This window comes from Emydura macquarii, unplaced genomic scaffold, assembly GCF_026122565.2.
Source record: "Emydura macquarii macquarii isolate MOO-44397 ecotype Brisbane River unplaced genomic scaffold, CSIRO-AGI_Emac_v2 contig_554, whole genome shotgun sequence".
Lineage (NCBI taxonomy): Eukaryota > Metazoa > Chordata > Testudines > Chelidae > Emydura > Emydura macquarii.
The window spans coordinates 653,253-681,213 of record NW_027130691.1 but is presented as its reverse complement, the minus strand read 5'-3'; the positions used below and the strand labels follow the sequence as shown (position 1 = coordinate 681,213).

Sequence of the window (27,961 nt, the reverse complement as noted above, 5' to 3'; positions counted from 1 at the left end):
CACACACCTCGCTCAGGCAGCTCTGCCATGGCCTGCACATCTACAACTTCTCAGTTCTGAGTAACTCCTGAGCAAAGGCTGGTAATTAGAGCTGGGTGGGAAATAATTTTCCTGTCCTGAGGATTGGAGGTTCTGTCTGATTCAGACCAGGGACTTGAACCTGAGTATACCACATTCCAGGTGAGTGCTCTTACCACTGGGATACAGACTCAGGCTACGTACACACTATAGCTGCAGTAGGTATAAGTTATGTCACCCACCCCAAGCGACGTTAAGTTACACTGACCTAAGCACCAGTGTGGACAGCGCTCTCTCCCGCCAACTTAGTTACCGCTGGAGCAGTTAAGTTGATGGGAGAGCGTCTGCACTAGCAGCACTACAGCTGCACCAAGGCAGCTGTGCCGCTATAAGCTCGGTAGTGTAGCCATAGCTTTCCTCTCTCTCGCCAGAAATTCCTGAGAAACCATTTCTCAACAAAAGCTTCACCAAAGCTGGTCCAGGCCCACAAAAAGTTTCAGTTTTGACAAGTCAGCATTTTCCAACAAAAACCAGTTCTGATGAAAATTCCCTGGCTGTGGTAAGCGGGTCACATTTTGATGTGGGGACTTGGGAGCAGAATGAGAAACCCAAATACTTTTGTAGTGTGACCTGAGACAGGAGTGGAGTCTAAGTGGGAACTGGGAGGGCCAAAGAGTATTTGCCCCTTCCTTGTCTCAGCCGGCCACGATATCTGGTTTTTAGAAAATTTCCTTCTCTTTTCCTCATGTTAAGGCCATCTGGAACACAGAGAAACAGGACTGTCTTCTCTCTAGATCTGCAGCTTAGTCCTTACATGCACGTGGATTTCTGATGATGGGTTACTAAACACGGCATTGGTAATCTCACTGCTGCAGACACGGCCCTGAACAAGGGCCTGGAGCATCAAGCAGATGACAACATAGTTCAGAGTGTGTGGGAAGATCCTAGGAAATACAGTGTGTGAAACCTTCCACCTCTCCCTAATACAAGAGTGGTCTCCCGACCCATCCAGCTCTTGTACTTGATTGGAACAGGGCTCAGCCTCTCACCACCACGTCACTTACCCCTGTAAGGTCTGAGACAAATGGACCCACATGCTGTGGTGGTGGTAGGTATTTAATAAGAGACCGTGGCTGTCTCATCACACAAACCCAGCCAAAGCTAAACTCTGCATCAAATACATCAGGGAAGCAAGACACAGTCTGTTCCCAGAGCTGGCTCACAAGTGACTGGAAGTTCATGAATGGTACACAAGTGCAAGAGGGTAAAATTTCAGCATCTTTACAGCCAACATTCAGAAAAGCAAACAGGCTGAGTGCAGCAAGTGTATATTGTTCAGCACTGAAATTCTGCGCGGGATCGCAGACGATTCCTGGGCATGGTTTTTGCTCTCCTACAAGTGAGTTCTCCCCAGGGAGAAGATCTGACAGCAGCTAGCATTTTACTGATGTAGCCTGGCTGGCAGTAGGACTCTCCCACTCACTGGATTCATTTCTCATATCTGGACAAGAACAAGAAACCGAAACATGCCAGCAGTGCCCAGTTCAGACAAAACACCTGTTACACAAAGGAACAGAGCGTGAGACAAGCCCGGACAGTGTTCACAAGGAGCATCAGGTGGATGGGGTGCCAGATGCCACTCAGCATGTGCTCAAATCATTGTCTTCATTGAACTGCCCCCTTGTGAAGCCCACACCTACTTGAAAACTCCAGGACACCTCAGAGTTCCCATCGATCTTGCTGACAGCTCTCTACTGACTAGTTGCAAAGCCGGGACCAGCGAGGCTTTCCAACCTTCCTCCCCAGCGACCCCTGCCGAATGCAGCAGTTTGTGTGTGAATTTCGGGGTGCTCTCTCTTTGGAGGGAACAAAGCAGTGGGGTAGGAGAAAGAATTCAGAGCACAGCACGTGGCACCACATGCACACAGTGGCGGGGACCTAGGAAAGTAGCAGCAGGCTCTGGCAGATAGAAAAAGACTGCTGTGACCCAAGGGCTTCTTGATCCCAACTGGCAGAGTTACAGTGGTGCATGAGGGTTACAGAGATTCTCTGGGTCTGGTTTTTACATTTTAGTTCACCAAAGAGTGTCATATACGGTTTCTGCTGAAAGCCTGTCATACAGGACACCATAATCTTTGCAAAATGTATCCGTGGGTAATATGTGAGAAGATATGTATATATATTGGACATTATGTTCCTAAGGCTTTGTAGTTAAAGGTAGGTTCCCCAGAGATAGCATGCCAACAGACACTTACCTCCCTGGCTGATCTTTGTGTTGTGTTTTACAATGGGAGTCTATTTGCATACCAAGTCAAATGCTAATGAGGAGATTGAAGGGACTTCAGAATTAAAATTAACAGGAAGAGATCAGCAGGGGAGGAGGGAAAAGAGATGCCCTATTTTAGAGGTGAAGAACAAAGGACTGGTCTAGTATATCTAGGGGTGCAGAAGGATGCCCTGGCATCCTTCATCGGGGAGATAAGTTGCAGCAGGCTTGATTTCACGAAAGAAGGGTCTCAGCCATTCTAGGTGAAAAACACTGCGAGAAAGACTTTGGGTAAGCAGAAATTTATTAGACAAGAGTGCATCTTGTTAGTTAAATGTAGGATCCAGAATGAATGTAATGATTTTGTTTTATATGTAACCTTTGTTTCCAATATCTCTGTTTTCTATCATTTGAATCTTTCTTCTTTGTTACATAAACTTGTACTTGCGTCCTCTAGACACAAATTGAAGTGCTGTGTGTGAAATGGAGCTGTGTTCTAAGGTGTAACTAGCAAGCTGTGGGCTACTGTTTCTTTGGGAACAGATCCAGAGGGGTAGCCGTGTTAGTCTGTATACAGCAAAAACAAGAGATCCGTGGCACTTTAAAGAGTAACAAATTTAATATTTGCAGACATAAGCTTTCGAGAGACTTCAGCTCTCTTCTTCAGATGCAGTAATACAGAAAATAGGTAACACAGAGGCATTTTATAGATATCCAGGTGCATTGAGAACAATGGGGGAGGTGGAGTCCGGTACTTAAGACCTAATGACAGCATTCTCACCTCCTACTCAATGGTCGTCATTAGGTCTTAAGTACCGGACTCCATCTCCCCCATTGTTCTCAATGCACCTAGATATCTATAAAATGCCTCTGTGTTACCTATTTTCTGTATTACTGCATCTGAAGAAGAGAGCTGAAGTCTCTCGAAAGCTTATGTCTGCAAATATTAAATTTGTTACTCTTTAAAGTGCCACGGATCTCGTTGTTTTTGGGAACAGAGCAGCTGGTAATTTAAGGGGATGTCTGGAGGCTTTGGCGGTTGGAGCGTGCATACTGCAACCAGCAGGAGGGACAGTGGAGTCCCTGTGGGAGGAGAGGGGAGTGCTTTGTTGTCAGGGAGCTGCCCCTGGCAGGTACAAACAACACTTTCTGATGCTAAGGGCAGGTGCTAGTGAGGAAGCATCACAATGTCCCAATCTGGTGTCCAGTCCTAAGCATAGTATTGAGCAGAGGCAGCCTCCACTGCCCTTTGGAAGCAGGACCCGAAGTGCCTGCCCATCACGCACGGAAACCCCATCTCACAGGGAAGCAACAGGAATGCCTCTCTCCTGACAAGCAGGCAGTCAAGGCACCACCGTGACATGGGCCAGCCACACTCACCATTGTGCATGTTCAGCTGGCCATTCTCCTCCAGGATAACTCGAACCCTGCAAAGCACAGAAGGGCGGTGGGGAGTGGGGGAGGGACGGGAGGGGGGTATATCTCCACAGAACTGAAGCCAGAGAGTTCAGCTGTAACTGCAGAGATTAAACCAATAAAGACAAAAGGCTTTCACTCTTCTTCCTAGGAACATTTTATCAGTCGGGAACAGCTGAAGGGAAGAGGAGGTCACCTCCCCTTTGGAAAGTGAGGACCTGGCATCTCTGCTTGCTGGGTACACAGACCAAGCGCTTTTCCACTGCACTGCTGGACAGCAGGGAGGAGACACGAGTCGGCACTGAAAGGACAAAAAGGATTTGGCGCCAGCCTGCTGGCAGCACCTGCCAATTGGGACACTGGCGCCTGGCCCAGCCTCTTAGTCTGCGCATGGAGCTATGGATGACACAGTTCAGTGGTTTGTGTTAGAAACCCAGCTGGTGAATTACAAGCAACACAGACACACCAAGCAACATCCTATTGTGGGTAATGACATGCAAATTATTCAAAGCAAATGCACCCACAATGAGAAGTTATCCCCTGCTCCCTAAAGACAGAGGGCAGCATGGAGGCCAGAGCATTCCTTCTTAGCGCAGGTCAGACAGGGCTGAAATTCTCAGCTCACAGTAAGGTAGCTGTTAGCAGTACAAAGGCAGGGACTGATCTCACGTGAAAGCCCAGGCAGCTCCTGTTCGACAGTCACACTCTCAGCTGAGCAGTGGCGTCAATGCAAGCTCAGAATTCACTTATGTCCACTAGCAGCACACTAGGTTTGGTTGCCAGGTCTCTGCTGATTGTGCTAGGAATCTCTTTGGCAGGGATGGACCTAGGAGTCTTCATCCATCAGAAAAACTGAGCAAGGTTAGCTCCTCCTGACAGAGAGCATCTTACTTACACAGGGGGCCTTGGCATCTTCCCTCCTTCCTGCTCCATGTGACCAGGAAAAAGCCAGGCTTAAACTCTTCACAAAATCTTTGATTCCCCTTTATCTGTATTGTGGTAACACCCAGAGACCCCCCGCGTGGGAGCAGGACCATGTTATCACAGAATCCTAGAAGATGAGGGTTGGAAGGGACCTCAGGAGGTATCTAGTCCAACCCCTGCCCAAAGCAGGACCAACCCCAACTAAATCATCCCAGCTAGGGCTGTGTCAAGCTGGGCCTTAAAAACCTCTAAAGATGGAGATTCCTCCACCTCCCTAGGTAACCCATTCCAGTGCTTCACCACGCTCCTGGGGATTTTTTTTTTTCTAATATCCAACCTAGACCTCCCCCACTGCAACTTGAGACCATTGCTCCTCGTTCTGTCATCTGCTACCATTGAGAACAGAGAACAGTGAACAATGTTTCTCCCTCCTCCTTGTAACAACCCTTTATGTACTCGAGACCTGTTATGTTCCCCCCACCAGTCTTCTCTTCTCCAGACTAAACAAACCCAATTCTGTCAGTCTTCCCTCATAGCTCATGTTTTTGAGGCCAAGCACCCGCCAAGCGGTCTCACGGGTGCTGGGACACATTCTTCATTATAAAACCACTCTGGTCTTAGAGGTAGTTAGGGGCCACACTTGGCTGCCAACATGCCAGAGGGAGCTACCGCTCCATGCATGGAGAGACCTGGCCCAGCTCGAACCCACTGCAATGTCACTCACCCACTCCCCTCCACCACCGAGTGTTTCAACACAAGAGGGGCAGCACGTTGATCCCAAGCCACCCAAAGGGGCAGGATAAAGTGACTCAGTCTGCTAGAGAGAGAACTGCAGTAACAGACTGGAGCTGAGCTGAGCTGTGGGTTCTACTTCACACGGGCTCTTTAGTCATATGTGGGGATCACGGGCAGCTCACACGACTGCTGGACAGACCAAGGGAGTACATCTAGAGTCAGAAAAAGAAAGCACCAGCTCACCGGCCTGAGTCCTGCTCCTGCACCATTCATGGTCACACCAGGATGGAGTGCTGTAAACCTGGAGTAACTTCCATGCAGTCAGTGAATTGCATTTACACTACCGTGACCGAGAGCAGAATGTGGCCCACAGCTAATCGACTGGACGTGCTGATGACCTTACTCCATGTAAAAACATGCCCCATATTGGGCTTCTCAAGAAAGGAAGAGCCAAATGTATTTCCACATGAAGCTAATTCTGCCACTGTAAGGCAGAGTGCAGGGACCCAGCAGTGGAAAAGCCTCTGGGGAGAATGATGCAGAAGCACAAACTAGCTGCAACATTACCTCTGCCAGGAGCCTCCCCGCAGCCAGCACAGCCCGAAATGTGAGTAGCACTGAGGCGGTGTGGCCAGGCAGCCAGGGATGCATCGATTCAGGACACCACTGCCGAGCTCCATGGGAGCCCCAAGCACAAACACCACTTGCCCTCTCCTGAGACAATCTTGTCCTGGGGAAAGTACCTCTTGCTGGTGCAGGGAACGTACTTTATGCCAGCCTGCACTAACAGGTTGGATCTGGTGCCAGTTTAGCCTGGAGTGCTGCAGGCTACTGCATTAGGGGCTGCTCCACAACCCAGTGTTTGGAGGCTCATCCTCACCTCGAGTGGCTCATGGCTCACAGCACACTGAAGATTTCACAGAACACATTTTGGGGATGGTGCAATGTGAATCCGTCCTGCAGCACCAGCAGTGGCATCTGTAACTCTGATTGGGAGCTCACGTTGGCTGCGCTCCAACCATTTCCTTATCTAGCTCAGCAGAGCAGGTATTTGTGACATGACTGGCACGGAACATGAATAAAATATTAGCTTCCTCTGACCAGGAACACATCCTGGGGTTCAGACGAAAGGTAAATCTCTGGAGCTTTGCTACTTGTTCAAGATGTTGCCCTCGCAAAGCAGCACAGCAGGCAGGACAGCTGGAAAGCATTTCCCCTTCTCCTCGGGAAGAGACTGAGAGACTCCGGTGTTGTAGAATTTAGATTCCGGTACTACAGCACTGACCTATCTTTCCTACTGCATCTTCTATCGGAAAGGAGAAGGTGACATTTGATCTTTGATTTACACAGCTGGAACATAAGTAGCTACAGTGTGCAAAATGTAGGAAGCTAAAAGCTGAGCTCCAGTGCTGGCTCAGACATTGCTTTACAGGGGACTGGAGAAAGGCACTAGCATTGCCTTATGGCAGTAGTCCCCAAACATTTTCGGTCTGCGTCCCCTCTTACTAGGAGCACAGTCGAAGACAGGAGCCACGGCCTGAAGCGGGGCTAGGAGCTGGGGCCAAGGCGGGAGCTGCGGCTGGAGCAGAGCTGGGGCAGAGCAGGGCTGAGTGGTGTTCCCTCCTGACTCAGGGGGGCTGGCATGGGCCCTGTTGCAACCCCCCAAATGTTCCTCCATGCTCCCCTAGGGGCATGCACCCCACATTTTGGGGACCACCGCCTTATGGTGATAGCCTCAAGGAGTTCAATCTATTTAGCTTAGCAAAAAGAAGGTTAAGGGGTGACTTGAATACATCTACAAATACCTGCATGAGGAACAAATATTTAATAATGGGCTCTTTGATCTAGCAGAGAAAGGTATAACATTATACAATGGCTGGAAGTTGAAGCTAGACAAATTCAGACTGGAAGTAAGGTGTGCATTTTTACAAGTGTCCAAAAAGGCACAATTGAAGAAGAAGGCTATACTGGTTAAAAAACCAACCTGGCATACAGGGGAAGTGAAGGCAGCTATAAAAAATTTTAAAAACCAAACCAAAAAAAATATAATAAATGGAAGAAAGAGGAACTCGACAGCAATGAATAGAAATCAGAAGCTTGTAACTGATAAGGGAAGCAATGGGACACAAGGAGAACTCTACAGCCATCAGAGTTAGGGGCAATAAAAAGGTGTTTGTTAAGGATATTAGGAACAAATAAAAAAACCTGACAATGGTATTGGTGCATTACTAAATGTAGGTGATAGAATTATCAGAAAAGAAAAGCAGAAAAGGCCAAAATGTTCAATAACGTTTGTGTTCTATATTTGGGGAAAGAAACAGATGATTTAGTTTCATAATAGGATAGCATTCTTTCCATTCCACTTGTATCTCAGAAGGATATTAACAGCAGCTACTAAAGTTAGACATTTCAAAATCATCAGCCCAGGTAACCTGCATCAAAGAATTTTAAAAGAGCTGCCTGAGGAGCTCACTGGATTGCTAATGTTGATTTTCAATAAGTCTCGGAAAAATGGGGAAGTTTCAGTAGACAGGAAGAAAACTAATGTGCCACTATTTTAAAAGGTAAATGGGATGAACAACAAGTCTGTCAGCTGACATCAATCCCAGCTAAGAAAATGGAGCAGCTGATACAGTATTTGATTGATAAAGAATTAAAGGAGGGTCATACAATTAATGCCAAGCCACAGGGGTTTATGGAAAATAGATTCTGTCAAACTAACTGGATATCTTTTTATGATGTGACGATAAGGTTGGCTGATAAAGGGAATACTGTTGATGTAATATACTTAGACTTCTGTAAGGCGTTTGATTCAGTACCACACAATATTTTAATTAAAAAACTAGAATGATATGCAATTCACATGGCATACATTAAATGGATTAAAAACTGGCTAACTGAAAGGTCTCAAAATGTAACAGTAAATGCGGAATCATCATCTAATGCGTGTGTTTCTAGTAGGGTTCTGCAGGGATTTGTTCTCGGCCCTACGCTATTCAATATTTTTATCAATGACTTGGAAGAAAACATTAAATAATCACCGATACAGTCTGCAGATGACACAAATGCAAGAGTGGTAAATAAGGAAGAGGGCAGGTCACTGATAGAGCGGGATGGATCACTTGGCAGACTGGGGGCAAGCACACAGCATGTGTTTTAGTACGGCTCAGTGTAAATGTATGCAGCCAGGAACAACGCATGTCAATGGGACAACTCCATCCTGGGAAACAGTGACTCTGCAAAAGACGTGGGGCGGAACATGAGCTCCCAGTGCAACGCTGTTGCCACGAGGGCGAATGCAATCCGTGGCTGCCTCTCTAGGAGGAGCAGCGAGGTTATTTTATCTCTGTATTAGGCACTGGTGCAACCGTTGCTGGAATCCTCTGTCCAGTTCTGGTGTCCACAATTCAAGAAGGATGTTGAAAAACTGGAGAGGGTTCAGAGAAGAGCCACAAGAATGATTCAAGGATCAGAAAACCTGCTGTCTAGTGATGGACTCAAAAGGTATAAATGCATAGCAATTAAATCGTGGCTGGCCCAGGCACATGGGGCTCAGGCCAGGGGCTGTTTATTGCAGTGCAGACATCTGGGCTTGGGCTGGAGGTCAGGGTGTGGGACCCCATGGGCCCAATGCAGTCATTGACACTGCAGTTAAACCGCCCAGGCCGAGTCAGCTGACACAGGCCAGCCACGGGTGTTTAACTGCAGTGCAGTCACACCCACAGAGCTCCATCGAGTTCGTTTAACAAAGAGAAGGTTCGGGGTGACTTGATCACAGCCTAGGAGTCCCTGCGTGGGGAACCACATTTAATAATGGGCTCTTCAATCTAGCAGAGAGAGGTTTTACACGAGCTGGTGGCTGGAAGTTGAAGCTAGACAAACACAGACTGGAAATAAGGTGCACATGTTTAACGGCCAGGGTAATTAACTATTGGAACAGATTCCCAAGGGTCGTGGCGGAGTCTCCATTACTGGTCATTTTAAGATCAAGGTTGGACGTTTTTCTAAAAGATCTGCTCTAGACATTTTTAGGGGGAATTTCGATGGCCTGGGTATACAGGAGGGCAGACTAGATGACCACGATGGTCCCTTCCGGCCTTGGAATTTATAAACGTATTACAAAAATAACTAACTCCCCAGGAGCTGTACTGTACACAGAAAATGTTCTTACAGTGACAAAATTCACGAGTACCTGTCTGAATTCAGACACACAGATTATGCCTGTTAGACAGCAGCTGTATTTCACTAACTCTCCTGCCAGAAAGTATGATCTTTGTCACAGACTATGGGCTATTATCCCCTGACAATGTTTCATCTTGACAATACTCTGATGTCAGCATGAGCACCTGGTTCCAGTCATTCGCTAGGGCCATTGCCCTTTGAAGGAAAGGTGCCTAGATGACCTCTCTCACCTCCTGGTTGGAAGCCAGGGATTTTCCCTTCATAACTGGAATTTCTGCACACTCAGATTCTCCAGCCTGAAACAGCACAGAACTTTTAGGGCCAGCCTTTCGGCTTTATTCTTCAAGAAACAGTCCAGGCTAAATGATTAAGACTCTTCACCTGTGCTATTAACCACTCTCAGTTCAGATCATCTGATTCCACATCCTCCTCCCCAGAGGACAGGCTACTCCCATCCCCATCCCCTAACACAGCCTGGCAGAATGGATGAATTTGTTCATGTATTTAGTTTGCCTTGGACAAGGACAAGGACAAGACCAGTGAGTTTCTAGTCACTTCATGTCTACACAAGGGATTCTTTAAAAAACTGCCCACTGTTGCTAATTCTGGTTCAACTGCTCTGGGGTTGACAGCATTCAGCACACTAGTGTAGTATAAGCAGACCGCTGGCTGTCACAACCATTGTGACACCTATGCACAATCAGACTTGACATGTCCTTAAATAGGCGTGGCAGCCACTAGCCCAGCTACCCCAAGGCACTGAACAGACATTTGCAATGGGGAGAGAACGCTGAAAAACGTCTCCAGGGCAGACGGGACCTTACCCGCTCTATGTCATGCAACAAGCCAAGGCTGCAAATCCTGTGACGCAAACACTCTTGTGGGAGGTGTAAAAACCTCTTCTCTTTGCATTCTCCTCATTCACCCCCGGCCCAGCCTGATCCCATCCCGCTTCTCATCCCTCTCTAGTTCTCAGCCATTTTTTTTTTTTAAACCAACACCAAAAACAAACCTAAATTTTAGTCCTAAAATATGTGACTTTGCTCCTACTCATTTCACCTAATGCTAAAAATGGAGAACTCCAACCATCACTAATGGGCACGGGTTCTGCTCTGTGATGACACCAGACTGTTTCCTACAGAAAGATGAGAAAAGCCTGGATGGGGGAGAATAGGGTAAGGCAGTAAACAACCCTTTTATACTGTAGCTGAGCACCTGGACTCTGACTCTAGCCAGGAGGTTACATACCTTCAGTCAGTGAGTTTGAGCGCCAAGCTCTCCACAGAAGACACTATGGTGGAGGATGAAGCCGACTAGGGCTTTAACAGCCTGTGTTTGTCTGTAATCCCAAGAAGCAGACGTGCTACAAGGGGAGAAGGAAGGAGAGCAGCAGGGGAACATTTGGGTTAAAACTTTCTGCAAAGCATTAGGACACTTGGGAAGCAAAACCAGAGGTCACCAGTTCAAGCAGACAAGCCTCTGCAGCTGCTGTTCATCACACAGCGGGAGGTGTACGGCTGTGACTCCTACAATAGCTGATGCTCTCTTGCAGTTGTGTGGCTCTGACTCCTATGATAGCTAATGCTCTCTGGCAGTTGTACGGCTCTGACTCCTACGATAGCTGATGCTCTCTGGCAGTTGTACGGCTCTGACTCCTACGATAGCTGATGCTCTCTTGCAGTCATTTATATCTGACACAAACGTTTATTTATCCCAGCTACGGACTTTGTGAATTGGGGATTTTATGCAAACAATAGTTCTGAGCCACTAAACTAGAAAAAGAGAATTTTCCACACTGCAGCCGTGTTAAATTAATGGATCCTTCAAAGTAATGTGTCATTATCCTATTTGTTTCTTTGATCTTTTCCCATTCACTTCACAGTGTCTGTGTGCAAGTCTCCCATGCACACAAGGTTCCCAGTCCCCTCGATGGAATGGAATGAAGAGGAGCAGCCCTATGGGAAGCTGCACATTCCCTACGCATTGTGCTTTGATCAGTCTTTTGCACAACTTCTCTACAAACTATTTGCTTCTGAATTTATAAAATCAATTGGATGCATGTGAAGTTGCAAGACCAGGGGTCCCCAAACTTTCAGCTGTGAGGGCCACATCCCTCAGTCTTCCTCTTATGGTGGACCGGAGCAGCTGGGCCCACGTCACGTGGGAGGAGACAGGAGGGAAGGGGCAGCAGCTGCTGCGCAGCGCCGGGAGCAGTGCGCTGGGCCCACATGGGAGGGGGCGGAGGGAAGCAGCAGAGCCAGGAGGGGAGAGCGGATGCTGCGCAGCACTGCTTGGGGCCGGGAGCCATGTGGCTTTGGCCAGGGTGCCACCAGGCCCACGTGGGAGAGGGCGGGACAGGGAGATGGGAGCAGGCCCGTCAAAATGTCTCGGCAGGCCAGATGCGGCTGTAGTTTGGGCCCTGTGCCAGACTGACAGCCCTGGAGATCTTGATCCTCGGTTTGTCCACAAAGCAGCACAGACATCAGCAATTTGGCCTCCCTCCCAAGCTATTCACTTCCATGCCTCCACCCCAGGGATCCGTGGGAGAGGAGAGGTCAGTTTCCATGGCCCATTTAATCTGAGGCATATCTGCTGAGAATGTCAACAAAAGTGGGTTCAGCTGTGATGACAGTTTTACTAAACGGAACACTGGGTCCACGTAAACAGAGCCGAGATCCATCTACACAACACACACAGGTGCCACCGACCAGCCATCAAACGGAAAGCAGTGCTGCTCACTACCGACCTGACCCAAACCGGCACCAGTGACCTGGGGCTGAAAGGTTCCATGTGCCATCCCATCCCACGTTCTTCCTCTTGTAAATCTGACCGAGCACATTTCCAGGATGGCACAAGCCCTAGCGGCTCCCCCCATTCAAGCAAGCACCAGCAGTCACAAACGCATAGTCAGACTTCCCACTATCACACCAACATGCACCAGGCAGCTGTAAAAGGAGCTTGTTGATGCAAACAGGCGTGTGCAGTTTCTGAGTGTTCCCATTGACCCCCGTTTGGAAAATCTTGCAAATGGTGTAAGAATTTTGCTGCCACGGGAACTATCGGAGGCAGGTTTTGTTCTCTATGTAAATTATCTCTGACCACTCAGGGGACGGACTCCTATTTTCAAATATGTGATTTGCTGCTGAACATCTGTTCCATCAGAGACCAGAAGATACCATGTTTCCAACATGTGTATAACCGTAGTTGGTTGTAAATTACATGAATTCTAGCACTTGAAACACATTTGGGGGCTGCTCCCCAAGGGACTGCAAAAAAAAGTGTTCAACGATACAGGATTATGTATTGTACTACAGCAGCTTGGACTGTTATGTCTAATGATAACTTGCCCAAAATACATGAGAACACCACTTGCAAGAGGAAACCTCCTACTCTGCACTGTCAGTTTGCAAAGACAGAGGCTGCAGCAGGCTTTCTTCTAACAGTGTTTCAGTTCCACCAGGCCCCAGGGTTAGGAGATAAAAGACACAGGGTGAGGCTCACACATGCATGTCACATGCTAATCAGCGTCAGCATTCCAAAGCAGCACAGAACACATGGCCTTTAGGAGTGGGCCTTGCTCTCTCTCGCTCTTCCTGGGAGTCCAGTGCACTCGGCAGCCCTGCCACGGACTAGAGCAGCATGAAACGACCTCTGCTCTGCAGCAGTCTGGTCCTGCTTTTGGACAAATGAACAAGCAATAGAGCTGCGTGAAAACCAAATGCTCATTTCTGCACTCCCACAACCCCTGCTTTGCACCCATGCATCAGGAGTGCGCTGCTGAGTCAGGCACACACAGGAAGGCTTGAAAATTGAGACTAGAGCTTAGTTAACTCCCAGGATGGCCAGCACTGCAGCAGGGGCCCACCAGCATCAGCACATTTCTTCACTACTTGCTGGCAAACTTTCTGCAGCATTTCTGAATTAACCACGGTTTCAGGAGCTGGAAGGAGCAGCCTCTCAGTTCCCTTCATCAACCTCTCTGGGAATTCTACACCCTCCCAAAAGAGAGCATTAGTCAAAAGCAAAGCTGGGCCCTGAGCCAGGGTTAGAGGCCAAAGCGCATCAGATTCACGCTCTCTCTCAGAAGTGATAAGTGTGTTTTACAAACTGCTCCAAATGGATAAGAACATTTAATCTGAGAGGATCTGCTAAAGACAGAGGGACAGAAGGATTCCTCTGAGGGGTATTAAGCAGCAGTCAGCAATGAAAGCCCCCTAGAATCTAGCCACGTGACTGTATTCTTGTGTGGCAGTGCATGCTGATCAGAGAAGTGATCCAGTTCTATGAGCACTTCCCTGTTCTTGGGGCCTGCTATAAAGCAAACTGCCCCTTGCACTCCCCGCGAGTCAGCGATATTACAGCTAGCAGAATCCCTCTCTGGGTAAAGGTAACGACTGGGGTTCCTGCAGGTGGAACTAATCTGGTTTGTCCCATCATGCATCTCCTCATTATACTCAAGTGGCTCTTTCCTATCAGGCCACATGTGCCTGCTGCCCAGTCTCCACTCAGAGCGCAGCACTGCAGAGGTTTCTGGCCAGTGGAGTGATGCTGCTCTGTTAAAACAGTTTCGCCACCTACTGGATTTTCAGCCTCTTAGCTCGACCACTAAAACCCAGAAAGCACTTTACTGCCTAACTTTGCTGTTAATGTAACCTCACTTACGGGTGCCAAGAACAAGGCCAAGGTCTCAGAAAGCAGCTGAATTTCCACACTAGCTCCTTGGCAAGTCCACTTCTATTATCCAAGACTCTAATTTTGGCAAATCAAAGTAGAAGAAACTTCACACCACAGAAAATCTGTCCAAAGGGAGTAAAATAAATAACCTGCCTCCGATCCTAATAGAGCCAGTTACCAGGGCAAGTCACGCTGTAGGTGCTGGGAACAGTCCCAGAGAGGGCAAACTGCAGAGCTGCATGCAAGGGACTGACTGGTAGCCCCAAAATAAGCAAATCATTAGAGAGCCTCATAATTCCTCTCACTTACCTAGGGCATTTGGTGCATGGCACAGAAACTCACTGGGACACATGGAAAACACACGTCTATTCCTGTGATTATGCACATGAACTGAACAACTGGAGCTCTGTTCAGAATGGGGCCTTTATTGCTCAGAATGTTTTAACTCAATGAAATAAATTAGAAGGCTGCCAAATTCCAGTGTCTTTGTCTGGTGTGTCATTCATTGCACTTGCCATCCTTCCTAAATGATCTATGTGCAACATGATCATGTAACAATGCAGGGGAGAGATCAAACCTCCAGAGGGATGAAGACTTTAATACTGTTTGGCTGCAACAAAACCTTTCCAAAATGATTCTTCTAAATTTGAGATCTTGTATTTCATTCTGCCTGCACCAGAAAAGCTGTGTCCAATTCCAATTCCTCTCCAAAGCTCAGGGCAGACTCTGTCAGTTCAACATGTCGAAATCTACTGCATGCTTTAGTGCTGTTCAGAAAGACCCAACAGAATATTTAGCCAAATGTGTAGGGATGACCTTTTCGGGGTGATTTATTTCATAGGAAAGCAGTAGGGAACCACTTAGTCTGAGAGACAGCCAGGATGCTCTTGCAACGTTTTTAGCAATTAAATCCTCAAGCACATTCATGGTCTTCAAAAAAGACACACTGCAGATAAACTTGCTTCAGTATCCAACAGGCTCAGAACAAGCAAGCCTGCCTCGAGCTGTTACCACATGGAGTTCAGTCTCTTTCCAGCTCACAACAGTCCCAAAAAAGCAGGCTCAAGACATTAGACTCTACAATGTCGGCCTGGCCATTGGAACACGTCCATCTGGTGCAGATGATTCTGAGAATCACCAACGTGAAAGAAGACATACTGGAGCAACAGCCAGTGATCACAGGAATGCCTAATTAGCGACAAGAGAATGCTGAACTCCAGATTGTTCTATATCCATTTCCTGTGAAAATAGCTGCTTCTCGGGCAAAATTATTTTTCCTTCAAAACCAGACTGAGAATGACTGGCCTCCTCCAAGATACTGCCAGATACAAGACAATGCAGCGATCTATTCCTAGACCCCAGGACAGCCTGAAAGGGCAGGGGCACGATCTGTCATCTGGATGCTCTGTCTGCTGGCCTCCTCGGAATCATGCCCGCTTGAGCAGGAAACAGACTCTCTCAGCCAAACTCGAGCCATTTTAGCTTTTGTTTCCATCTTGCTCCCTGGGGAGAGGTCAGAGTAATAAACTTCCTCCCCCAGTTCCTTTCATTTATTCACACCCAGAAGAGGGGGACACTGTACCTATTATAAAAAGCCCAATTCAGTTCTGAACATGCTAGCCAGTAAACACACAAATGCTGCCAGCACCCAGTGGCTTTCTGGCAGCATCCCACCTCCCCAAAGCTCTGCGCTGGCAACACGCTTTCACACAAGCACTAATTTTATTATAGCTAGTTTATGATTTCCCCTCATTCCCCGTCTATTTTGAAATGCAGGGCTGTAATAGAAGGCGTCTGAAGGCCTAAGAGACAGAGGAGTGATTACACTGTGGAGCCTCTGCGGTACCGGTGGCCTCTGCGAGAATGTCAGTCAGGGTTTGAACACTGACTCCCTGAGGGGAACTCAGCTACCCAACAAAAAACACACGGCTCCTCTTTCTTCATTTGCCTTTTAATTTCTACTTACAAGTCCTTGTGGTTGCTTAACGCTCTTTCCCATCTGCTCTCTCGAGTAACACAATTCCAGACGAAATGGCTTGGAAGGAATGGGCATCAGAACGGGCCCTTGAATGCAGACTGGCATGCTGGCAGCTAGCACCAGGCCCCAGCTTGGAGCATGACAGTGCAGCAGCAAATGCTGCCAGCCGGGTTCAGTCATGAACAAAGGGACACTTCTTCTCTACTCTGGATCACCCCAAGTGCCACACGCAGAGCATCACCAGTGAACGAGAGAGAGGGAGAACCGACAAACAGGGAGACACACAGGGGAGGGGATGGTTTCCAGTGATACACACAGGGGAGGGAGTAGAGCAGCATCAAAACCTTTCGTAAGTGGTTTAGCTTTACTGATCCCCAGCCCAGCTGGCCCTGGCACTGCTTCTCACCATCGTATTTACTGCAGGAGTGCTCAGAGTGCACCAGCGCTTCGCACACAAGGACGCACACAGTCCGTTCTGTAGGGCTCCCAAGGAGACAAAAGGATGGGAGAAAGGAGTGCAACAACCAAGCAAAATGGTCAGGGTGATGATGTGCACATTGCTGGCTGGTACCATGCTTTGATATGGACAAGACACACACACATGCATGAATGCAATCAGTGGACATTGTTAATTGCAATAATTATCATTATAAGTTCTTATAGGCATCACTGCAGAAGTAGGTCTTAAGAAGGGATTTCCAAGAGGCCTTACAAACCTATAAACTCAACTGACTGTCCCCGAGCTCATCCAGTGTCATGAAAATACTCTCTGCAGTTGTGTGCATCTCCTATTTATTATACCTCCTCTGACTGCAGTATCACAAAACAATAACCCTAGCACTCAGCATTGCAGAGGCCAACAGCACGAACGAAGAATTTGCTTTTCTGATCTGGATACAGCAGCCTGGGAACAGGCTTCTCTTCTGTGTTAAAAACGAAGAAACCGAGGCAGGTAACAATTCAATAGGACTAATAATATGGTAAAAAGTTACAAAAACACTTAAATATGCCTCCAATCCACTCCACCACCACCCCACCAGCCTAGGGAAGGCCCCTCCATGACACAAACTAGTAATAGCGGTGGTCAATTTAATTATACGTTAGCTAAAGGAAATCTGCCCCATATGCACAACTAAACAAAACATTCAAACTCCAAACTTAGAAGCCTTACTTTGGAGCCCATCCCCTGTCACAGGCCAGATCAAGCATCACCCCCCAGTGACACAAGCCAAAGACCTACACGTCAAACAATACAATAACCACAGGAACCCCTCACCCTAATTCCCTCCAGCGGACTGAAATATACTGGAGGATGTATGATCTCATAGCAGGTTAATATGCATTAACCATCACCCAAGAGCAAATCCTACATGGCATGAACTTGACTCAGGGACTGAGAGAGAGAGAGGTACAAATACAGGAGAGAACTAGCACAATAGGTACCTTCAAAAACTGCACTCCTGCGATATCTCTGAAGCTGGTAAGTGCAGAGGGACCATTCAACTCTGAATAACTCTACAAGCAGCAGCGCCGGCTGCTGTGTGCTAACTTTGTGAAGAAACCAATGTACCAGAAGTACAATATAAACAATATAATCTCTCTTTGTGCAACGTTTAGATCCAAGCAAATGTATATAAGGCACCCAGGCAGACCTGTGGTTGTGGATCCAGACTGAACTTCTGAAAGTAACGTTTGAAAAACAATTCTTCCTTCTGGAGTAGAAATTTTAGTTGAAAACCTCTCCCATCATATACAGTTTTTTTAGTAGAAGTCTGTATGCAGCTTGATTTATATTCACCTTTCTCAACCTCTGTAACCTATCACTGGACATGGGAAATAGGTTTCATTAACAAAGAGTATGACTAAACATGTAGTATTTGGCTCTTCTACATAATGTCAGGCCCTGGACAGATGAGCTAGAGATAGAAGGAGATAAAGCTCTGTAGTTTTTAACCGCAATGTAATTAGGCGAGGTCAACACTATACCCCCTATTCATGGCTGACCTGGCCTAGCTACACTGCAGTAAAATTGACAGCGCCCTGTCTGCAGTAGGATTTACAGCCAGATGTTTCTGCCATGTTCATGATCTCACTCAAAAACCCCACCTTTTACAGGAGTGAAGATATAGCCCTAATTAGCACATGTTTAACACATGCTAACATCACACCTTAAATTCTAGCCTAAGTCTTAGAAAGTAGCAGCTCTGGTGACCTTCCTTTGCCCCTGATTTGAACAGGAGGGAGATCTGCACCTTTGCAACACCTGCTCCCCCTTCTCCTGCACCCCAGGGAACTACAGTGATCAAGGCCAAGTCTACACTAGACACATCAAGTGTAACCACATCACTTGGGGTGTGAAAAATCCACACCCTCGAGCAACTTAGGGTTGCCACCCATCTGGTTTTCACACGGACAGCATGGGTTTTGGCTTGTGTGCGGGGTGCCAGGTGCCAAGCCCTGATGAATGGTTTGCTGGATCTGGGGGTGGGGTGGGATAGGAGGGAAGAAGAGGCCTTGGGGTGAAGAGTTGGAGCAGGGACTGAGGGGAAGAGGTGGAGCAGGGAGTCAGGGGTCTGGTTACCAGCCATTAGAAAAGTGGCAACTAAGCGAAAGGTTGTGTGTCTCTCACCAATGGAAGTTGGTCCAATAACAGATATTATCTCACAGACCTGGTTTCTCTAATACTCTGGGATGAACACAGCTACAACAACACTGTATACAATAATACAGACCTATATATGCACTGAGTTCCCCTCTCAATCCAAACCAAGCTTTCTGTCCCTCTTCAGACCCTCTCCCTCCTATGTGCCCTGCCTATCAGCTCCTGGCGCAGGGAACTCCAGTTTATAAGCCTCCGAAGCCCTGTTTGGCTCTATGTAAATGATACTGGAGAGCAGGCCAGGCTGACAGGTCTTTATTATTTTCCTTAGCAAAACAATCTCTGTCACTGTGTGTATCACCATTTTAAGAAGAGAAAACAAGAGAGATGTTACAAAAAAGTGAAGCTGTGGCCTAGGATTTATGCAGCTGCTCACCATTGCATGTTCTGAAACAAAGGAAACATGTTCACGGCACAGCATCATGTATCATTAGAAACCGGTTCCTTCCTCCCTCCCACCCTTGGCTAAGCCATTAATGATCCCAGAAGCGTGAAGCATGTCCTGTCTTCAAGGCAGAGGTAGTTAAACTCTAACTGCTTCCACCTTGCTGTGGACATGCCAGGGAATGGAAAGAAAGACCAAAATCAACCCCCATCACCTCAGGACATCGTACTTCCATTCCTGTGGTCAGTGAAACAGGTCAAGATCGGACTAGTGCTAAAGGCTAGGAAGGTGGTGGAATCTCCATCCTTAGAGGTTTTTAAGGCCTGGCTTGACAAAGCCCTGGCTGGGATGATTTAGTTGGGGTTGGTCCTGCTTTGAGCAGGGGGTTGGACTAGCTAACCACCAGCGGTCCCTTCCATCCCTAATCTTCTGTGATTCTATAAAAGGCACTATCCTGACCTGAGCTCACACACACAGCACTGTGGGGCAACTGACCTTTAACTCAGCCAAATGGCTCCCATGGCTGCTTGGTATTCAGTAAAACCGCACAGCACCCTGCACATTCACCAGCGAGTGGTCAAGCCCTGTGCTATTTACCCAGAGTGGGATTAAGCTTGGCTCCAGTCACTCTTGTTTTGCAGTCTCAGCGCTCAACGCCTGTGCCCACCATCCCTCTGGAATGGGATGAATAGAGAAACAGTTGCCCTGCTGGATTATCCTGGCTGCTCTGATTTTTCCACCCCAACTTTTCTTTACTTTGCTCCTTTTTAAAGATTGCACTGAGACTGGGTGCATACTAAAGAGGCCTCTAATTCTTCATTCCTAAAAAACACAATTCCCAAGCAGGCAAGGCAAGGCAAATAGCGTGTGTCCAGTTTCTGGTTTACTGACTGTGTTTATACTTTTAAAATCTTTTATTCTCTCAATAAAGCCTACAGAGAGTTACTTCGCCTGATCTTGTTCGCCAACTCCAGCAGCAGAATCAGAGCCAGCAATTTTCAGGTTTCTCTAACCTCACTTCACACAGTTGCAGCCAAACCTCCCTGATGGAACTTTGTTCACCTGTGATCTCAAGTCACAGCATGCGTGGCTGGCAGACTGAAGTGCACGTCAGAAATGAAAGATTGAGAGACAAACCTAACAATGCTGCAGGTCCAGGAGACTTTCTATTTGTTTCTGAACATCTTGCTAAATCATGATACAATCACTGAGACCCTTAAATTACAGAGGGAGAAAGGTTTTGTAATACCAAGTTTACCAAACCCATATCCTTTTCACATGCAGCACAAATAGAGGCTGTTACTATAATCTGAGTGATTGTAATTCAGACACTTGCATGCTATGCAACTGTCCAAATATTGGGGGCAGTTCTAGTTGTTAAAAGTAATCAGTTCCTCATGTGTGGGCATCAAGTTCAGACTGAGCATCATACAGACAAATGTGGCACCTGCTGATTTATTCAATGGAGCCAGTGGGGCAGCACCTGCCCCAGAGGGAAATGCAATAACACAAGGCCATGCAATAATTTCACCTCTTACCCTGGTAGCTGCTCAACTGCCATTGCAGAAATAATTCCCCCTCCAAATGTTGTGAACATTGATGAGGTGCAATAAACTGCAGGTAGCCAAATAGATTCTTAACCTGCTATAGATACAGAATCATTACTGGCAATGGGAAGTACTGAGCCCTACACCAGAGGCAAATCCCTCATACACTTTCCATTATCATATCCTACTGAGGGGCATTTACCCTGGGAATCGGCATCCTGCTAGGACAGGGTTAGTGAAACAGAAACTCCAGTCACCTGCTGCTGCTTACATCCCCATCAGCTAAACACACACACATGCTCAATGATCTGGTGTCTCTTGGGGAAATGATGGAGACATGTTAATCCCCAGCTGCTGTCTCTCCAGTGTCTGTCTGGGGGATCTACTGGAGTCATGTTAATTTCTACGCCGGCATCTCTTTGGGGGTGTGCTGGTGGAGACATGTTAATACCAAGCCTTTTTTTTTTTAACACACATGCACACTCTGAAGTGTGTCTGTTTAGGAAAACCATATTAACCCCAGCCTGTCCTTCTCCTATCACACACTGTCACCACCAAAGGCAGAATCATCTGCCAACACAGTCTCTTGTGGGGGAAGAGGCCCCACATATTATGGGTCGGACTATACACTGCTGTTAACAGGAGCTACACAAACTCTCTCCTTCTCTAAAGAAGCTACTGTACATTTCCCATCACCAGGGAGAAAAATCTTTCATCCGTCTTACAAGCCCATATGTTCTCATTCAGTGGATACAGGTTTTCCTGATACCTAGATTACAGGGAGAAGAGAGGCCCGAGATCTTACAGATATGAAGCCCTCAGGAACTTTCTTCTGGGCTGATGGGCTATTTGCTCTAGCAGAAGCTAGTGCTGCACACACTGTTACAGAGGCTTCCGAAGCCAATACTCCCTGTGAGGACAGGGGGCTCTGGTACAAAGGAGCATTTCTACCTTCTAAGCCAATTCCCCGTACCGCTGGAGGTAAAACAATGACCTCATTACAGGCACACACAGAACTGCCTTCTGGTGGAATTCACATCAACACTATTGAAACTTTATAATAATAGTTGTGTTATAAAAACGTCTGCAATGGAGGCCAAGAAAAACAGCTTTGTGTTCAGAGGAAGCTCTGTGGTCAAGATGATGTCATCAGAAAGCGCCAAATTAATTTCCTGTGGTTACATCCTACAGGAAATCCAGGAGGCTCAGCTTTCTCACAAACCCAAGTAGCCATTTGTTGTCAGTAACTGTTAATTATGTACCCAGATGTGTCATAAATTGAAAGCTATTGTGATTAAGCTTCATTCCCCTGCATTCTAGCACACAAGGTTTAAATACAGAACACTCTTGGGTTCAGGGCATTAGCCTCAAACAAAATAAAATCTACCCAGACCAGCTTCTGGGAATTGTTCCGATACTGGCCTAATGTTAATGAGACAGAGCGCCCAGCACACGCTAACCAGCGTCACTTCCTCAGATAAGGTGCTCTCTGTGTGCTAAGCTCTCTCTAAGTTCTGACACGGCCCCCTCCTCATCGTGTCTGAGCCCTTTCCCAACACTGCGAAGTGTGCGGATCAGATGTATTTCTCTCTCCCCACCAGTCAGCAGGGTCTGGGCTTAGCTTCTGTTTTGGGTGGCAGCGTTCCTGGTGAGTCTGCCAGGCTTGGTCAGCAGGTTGCTCTGAAGGTGTGGAGGGCCCATTTCCAGCACTCAGCCAATACCTCACTCAGATTCACACAGTGGTCTCCGCATATCTGAACAGGACATAAAACCCAAAAAGGAGCTGTCGTAGACTGGGAATTGGGCAGTCAGACCTAGTCGTCAGAGCAGGAATCATGCAGCAGGAAGCAGAGGTCAGAGCCAGAGTCAGGAGTCAAGCAAAGGGTCAAAGCTGGAGTCAGTAGCCTGGCATGGGCCGTAGAAGCAGGAACCAGGCAGGACTCAGGAGTCAGGCAAGGAGGCAAAGTCCAATGCAGCAGTAAGCCAGGGAAAACCTACTTGCTCGGACAACTTTCTGGGCCTCCTCCTGGCTGAAGCCTAAGACAACTGGAGAGGCTGGACAGCTCCAGATGGGCAACTTCCTGGGCGACACCGTCAGCCCGCGCTTAGGTCAGCGAGCAGCCAGGTGGTGGTTGCAGACTGAGGACTGCCTGAGGACCTGTGGACCCAGGTTCAAGACCTGCAATCCCTCCCACGAGCTCTGCATCAGAGGCCAGGAAATCCAATCTGCCTGGCAGGCTCCCTTGTACATACTGAAGGCAGTCCCTCTATTTCTAGGTAGTAGCCGTGCATTGTGTAACTCCAAACGACACAGAGCTGACTGTCCTCTAAGCAGCCTCCCTGGCACTGGGTACAATCAGCTCACCGAGCACACAGGTGGCTCTGGGGCGTGGCACTACTAGGCTGGCTCCTGAGCTCATTCGCCGGGGGAACCTTCAGAGGCTTCCACCCCATCCCCCTGTAGCTCTATTCGCATTTACACCAGGCTCTAGATGTTTCCTTGGTACTCCAGGAAGCAGCTGCTTCTGCCTCCCAACAATCAGCATCACCCTCTGCCCATGGTCCTCCCCACACCACTCTTCCTTCCAGCTCCATCAGCTTCTGGGGTCAGCCCGGCAGAGCCCATGGGACAGCTGAGCAATATCCCAGGAAGAGACACAGCTACATAGATTAGCCACTTACAAAGCACAGGGAGCCCTAATCAGCACAGCTATAAAAAGATGATGGGTAACAGCTTCCCAGCCGTGTGTGAACAGAAACAGGGAACTCAGAAAGTGATTGGGGAAATTTTCCAGATGGTAAACCATGAAATTGTCTGGCAGCTTCCTGCCCCCAATCCCGGCTCCTCCACTACCCACTGAAGGATGCATTTTCTAAAGGCTTACAAGACATTTACCACCACCCCCCCAGCACTTTAGTAAACTTGCAGCCACCTAAAATGGGGCTTCACAACCAAGCACTGGTGGGGCCACTCTTACACCCTGAACTGCATCTGGCACCCAAAGACACCCCACTGCCCCTCCCCACTCAGACAGACTCAAACCTGGCCTCACACACAAGAAGACACACAGTCAAGCACCTCACCTACAGTTTGTCTTCAAACACTCACCCTCAACCACAACCTCCCTACAAATCCCCCGCATCCCACCCCCTGTGAATGCTCGCTGTAAATTCCTGAACTACTGGATATAAAATTATTTGTTCCATAAAGCACACTAAAATTATGACTCTGTCCTTACAGTGAACTCACAGAGGTTAGCTCTTGGGACAGATACTCCTCAAAGATCCCTTGGCCTGCATGCTGCATGCTCTTCTTAGCTGGCAGAAGGCCCAGATTAACACCTGAGAGGCTGAGGGGTAAATACCGAAGGAGATTCCCATGAAGTAAACAACAGCCACTAACATCAACACTGCAGTTTACACGTCAGTTTACACTTTCCGGCTCGTTAAGTCAATCACGCTTGCTTATTTACAAATAGCTGTTTGTACGCTTTCTCTCTTTCCCCCACCCCTGGCATGTTGCTTGTTTTATTAAGGCTTGGAGCTCTTTGGGGTAGGGACTGCCTTGTATTATGTAGATGGAAAGCACATAGCACAATGTGTGCTAAATCACTCCAAATTAATAGTATTAGTATTCAATTATTTGTACTACAGTAGAAGCTAGAGGCCCCAAAAAGGCCAGGGCCTATTGTACTAGGTGCTGTACATAAACAGAGTAAGAGCAGTCTCTGCCCCCAAAGAGTCTCCAGTCTAAATAGACAGAACAAAGGGTGGGAAAGAAAACGGGCATAGAGAGGTGAAGTGACTTGCCCAAGGTCACACAGCAGGTTAGAGACAGGCAGAGGTGGGAACAGAACCAAAGTCTCCTGATGCCCAAGCCTATGCGCTTTCCACTGGACCATGCTGTCTTCATAATAGTAATCGTGCTGAATGTCAGGTGAACAAGAAGTTACATAGCTTTAAACTTCCCAAAGTGGTAAAGGGGCAGGCAGACAGGGATTCTCAGAATCTCAGTGGGATGTTCTGTGCTTCTCCAGAAAACCACACAGTGCCAATTCCCAATTCAGTCCATTTAGTAAGGTTCCTACCTCTCTGTCCTTGAGTTTCATGGCGAGCACCAGCTGATGTCTGTGGTTAGTAAGGGCCTCCCGGTAATTTCCTTTGGAGAAGAATGCGGAGCCCAGATTCCCATGAGCTCGGCATTCTCCCATCTGGTCACCTGAGTCACATGCAAACAAAACAAAAGTTAGCTAATGAAAGGGTCTTTGGAAGAGTCCAGGCAAGAGAGTGGAACACATCATGCTCCACTGGTACAGTCAGGCTCAGAACAAACCTGGCCACAGATTCAGGACACAGCCAGAACTCTCCTTCCCTTCCCAGTCCTTGAGGAGGGAACCAGCCTATTCTCCAAATTAACTCCCAGGCTCCACTCTCCTGTCACTTCAGTCCCTTCTGTGGCTTAACACCCCGATTGCATGCTCTCTTTTTCTTTCAGGTTTACTTTTTGTTGAAGTTGTGAGTAATTTGTGTCCATGACAATGCTGGGCAAGACTGACAGGTGTGGTCCAGGTATAGTACTGACAAGTACGGGACCAGCTCTGTCAGCCAACCAACAATCACCAGCCCTCTGCTAATGCTCCTCAGTCCTGACCGGCAGCACACCTACTATCCCATTTCAGAGTTCTCACATAGCCATGCCGACTCACTTCACCACTGATCTTCAACAGACACTCCCATCACTCTGGCAATGCCTTCCTATCCTGACCTATAGCACCCCTGCTTAGTAGGACATCCCACCTAGCACTGTAAACTTTACCCAAGGATCTTCCCAGTCAACCCCTCCATCCCCAGCTCTGCCGAAGTGCCTTACTCCTGGCCTTTCTGCCTCTTGCTAGCCTAGTCCTAAACCACTTTTGAGAAGAGACTGACAGCCACATCACACTCTGCCCGAGTGCTTGGTGATTTTATGATCAGACCCGTGTCGGGGCTCTGACAAGGGTCCGTGCCAGATATTTCAGAGACTGCGGATGCTCTCATCAGCCTATCCTTTTCTGGATCCTGCGAAGCTCTGTGCTTGAATTATATCTTGTAGCAGTGAGTTCAGTCAGTTAAATACACATGATGCTAAAAAGTATTTCATTCTACCAATAATAAAGTTGTGGCTTTTCAATTTCACTGGACGTTCCTTTCTCGTAATATGCGACAGGGTGACTAGCAGTGCCCAATCTACCTTCTCCACACCATGTATTGCTCTGCACAGTTAGCATGTCCCTTTTATTTGCATCTACTCTAACTAAACAATCCAAGGTTTTTCAATCTCTCTCCATATGGCAGTCTTTCCAGCCTTTAATCATTTTTGTCACTCATCTCAGAACGCCCTCTATTTCTGCTGCATCCTTTGAGATAGGAAAGCCAGGAATGAACACACTATTCCAGGTGACAGCATGCCATTCATTTATATAATGGCATTATAAGCTTTTAATTGTTCTTTTCCACCAAATTCCTATGCACGCTAGTATCTTGTTTGCTTTTTTGACTGCCACTGCACCGTGAGCAGGAGTTTCAATAAGCTGCCTACAGTGATGCCCCAGTCTCTCCTCTGAGTTATTACAACTACTTCAAAATCCTGTGAGGTGTCTGAAGTCTGCAAACTTTTGCCAGAATATGTATGTTGGCTAGGGATGGGGAGACATAGCTATGCCAGCAAGAGCCCTGTGCAGACACAGTTATGCTGGCAAGAGAGTCCTTCTGCCGGCATAACTAATGTCTTTTGGGGAGGTGGTTTAATTATGCCAACCAAAGAACTTTTGTCAGTATAAGCCACGTCTCCACCAGGGCACTTTGTATAACTATGCCAGCAAAGCATTTGTAGTGCAGACAAATGCTGAGCAGTTCAGATTATTTGAGCACACATCCCACCTTAGCCTGCGAAAGATACGCTGTTACATTTATGACCTAATGAAAGTTTTGAGCCCAGGTCTCTGGAGGAGAAAACACATGATGCTGCAAAGAAATCCCTTGGGTGTCCCTTTAAATCTTAGCACATATATGGGATCCCCATAACCCACCTCACACACTCTGTGGTAAATAAGAATGTTGTTTGTGCTGCTCAGAAATTCTGAATTTGGTGCAGCAGCCGGTGAAACGGCGCAGCAGCTCCAGCACTCTGAAGACGCTGCTCTTTATTTACCCCATTGCCATCACGGTTGGCTTGCTCCATTTATATCAGCTCAGCACGAAAGCAGGGATTAAGTGAGTGAAAATGCGAACTCTACCTAACGTCTTGGCTACATCCAAGTCCTGCTGCATGTATCCGGTACTTTTCTCTGTATTCCCAAGAGACCAGTAAGCACTGCTCAGGGCAGAGAATACGGATCCCCTCAGCTTCAGGCTGCAAGTGCCGATCTTCAGGGCAGCTTCTAACACAACCACAGAGGCACCATGATGGCCTGCAGTCAGGAGCTCCTGGCCAACCACCGATACCACCACAAAGGGGCTCTTGTCCAGCTTCATCTTCTGAAGTTGCTGATAGGTTGGCTCGAGTGACTCTAAAATATGGAGGGGAAGGCAGAATTACTCAACAAGCCAAAGGTACACATGCATCCAGATGACAGCCCATTAGCACCCCTGAGAGCTGAATGATAAAGTGACACATGCGAATTGAGTTAGCCCCTCCCACAAACCTTCCTCACACAGCACAGACACCGGGGTCTGAGCAGGGCTAGCAGAGGCCCAGAGTATGGAGCCCAGGGCACTGTTAATGGGAAGAGGTCAGTCTGACAAACACTGGCCTATCCAAATCTCTTGCGCTCTCTCTTCATGTCAAGAAGCCTGCTCGCAGTAAGCACTCCTGAGAAAGGGCACACTAGTCAAGGGAAGCCCCGCACTTTTGAGCTGAAGATTGGCCTAGTAACAAGAGGAAAAGGGCAAACATAGGCTAGATTGAAATGGATCAGCATCAGTCCTGAGAGTGTCACATTCTCGGCTATTTTGTAACATGGATTCAGTAGCACGTCTCGAAATATCAGCTCCTTGGGTGTCACAGTCCTGCACTTCGCACACCAAGAGCAAGAGAAAAGAAGACAATTAAGTGGGAGAAAACCACAGGAAAGGGAAAGCAGCCATTCAGCGAGAAGGAACCCATGTCGATCACAAGAACGAGTATCAGGTGCTCCTG

General features: G+C 47.6%; 1 protein-coding gene across 3 annotated transcripts in view; it reads right to left on the bottom strand.

The window, feature by feature from the left end:
* Positions 1–27,961, bottom strand: part of TTC28 (tetratricopeptide repeat domain 28) — a 358,389-nt gene that overhangs the window by 109,814 nt on the left and 220,614 nt on the right. For all 3 annotated transcript variants that reach the window (XM_067539398.1, XM_067539400.1, XM_067539399.1), the window contains 2 exons: positions 27,060–27,332; positions 24,873–25,003 (listed from right to left, as the gene is read on the bottom strand). In XM_067539398.1, coding sequence (XP_067395499.1) covers positions 24,873–25,003; positions 27,060–27,332 — 404 coding nt within the window. The remainder of the gene's footprint in view (positions 1–24,872; positions 25,004–27,059; positions 27,333–27,961) is intronic.